Source organism: Seriola lalandi, unplaced genomic scaffold (genome assembly GCF_002814215.2).
Source record: "Seriola lalandi dorsalis isolate HSWRI2012SDOR001 ecotype SW California unplaced genomic scaffold, Sedor1 jcf7180002055009, whole genome shotgun sequence".
NCBI lineage: Eukaryota > Metazoa > Chordata > Actinopteri > Carangiformes > Carangidae > Seriola > Seriola lalandi.
Window position 1 is genome coordinate 192108 of NW_019525552.1, and position 729 is coordinate 192836.

Sequence of the window (729 nt, forward strand, 5' to 3'; positions counted from 1 at the left end):
TTGTTTTCTTTGACACCATCTTCATTTTTTAAGTCTTTATATTTGAGAATCGATCTAAACCTGACTGACACATATTTGCTACACTTTACTTTTCTCACAGTTTTACAGGCTTTTTACAAGCTTATCAAACAAATTATCTAAATGGTCTTCAAGGCAGGAAAATTGTGGTTTTCTAAACTGAAAGCAAATTTACACGCAAACTTTTATTTAATAGCAATAAATATTTAACATTTCTGTGAAATTCTGATGAACATTTAAATGAGAAAACAGAACTCTACCTTCAGACTGGAGCACAAAAATGAAGATTAATACCAATAGAGCCACTGTGTGTCCCATCTCTGTCAACAGGCAGAAGTTGTGTGAGGCTTTGGTCTCTGCTACAGACCTGTGTGTTACGGTGCAGGTTCCTTTTTGAGGTTGACTTCCTGTGTTAAAATATAACGTCAAACAGCATCACCATGCAGCTTATCATAGTTCTTGAGAATTAGGGTTACATCACATCGTCTCAACAGGCTGCACACAACAGCCACTATTCAAACACACTTGTGTTTTGCAAACTGCAGTTGTGTCCACCAGACTGAACATTACAAATAAGTTCTCGTACACTATGTATTTTTTGATCTTGTGGGTGAGAGGGGATGAGTCGTCTCTATAGAAAAAAGAAACATGTTAGGAGCAATTATACATCTTGAATTCTCTTCAGCAGTGTACTTGGCACCCTCTCACTAT

The 729-nt window shown here is 36.8% G+C and overlaps 2 protein-coding genes across 2 annotated transcripts in view; both read right to left on the bottom strand.

Moving 5' to 3' along the window:
- The window catches only part of LOC147817158 (uncharacterized), a 12973-nt gene extending 12328 nt beyond the window's left edge, over positions 1–645 (bottom strand). The window contains exon 1 of the mRNA XM_087171572.1: positions 279–645. Coding sequence (XP_087027698.1) covers positions 279–336 — 58 coding nt within the window. The 5' untranslated portion in view covers positions 337–645. The remainder of the gene's footprint in view (positions 1–278) is intronic.
- Positions 1–729, bottom strand: part of flvcr1 (FLVCR choline and heme transporter 1) — a 13592-nt gene that overhangs the window by 4256 nt on the left and 8607 nt on the right. The gene's annotated exons all lie outside the window — the stretch shown is intronic.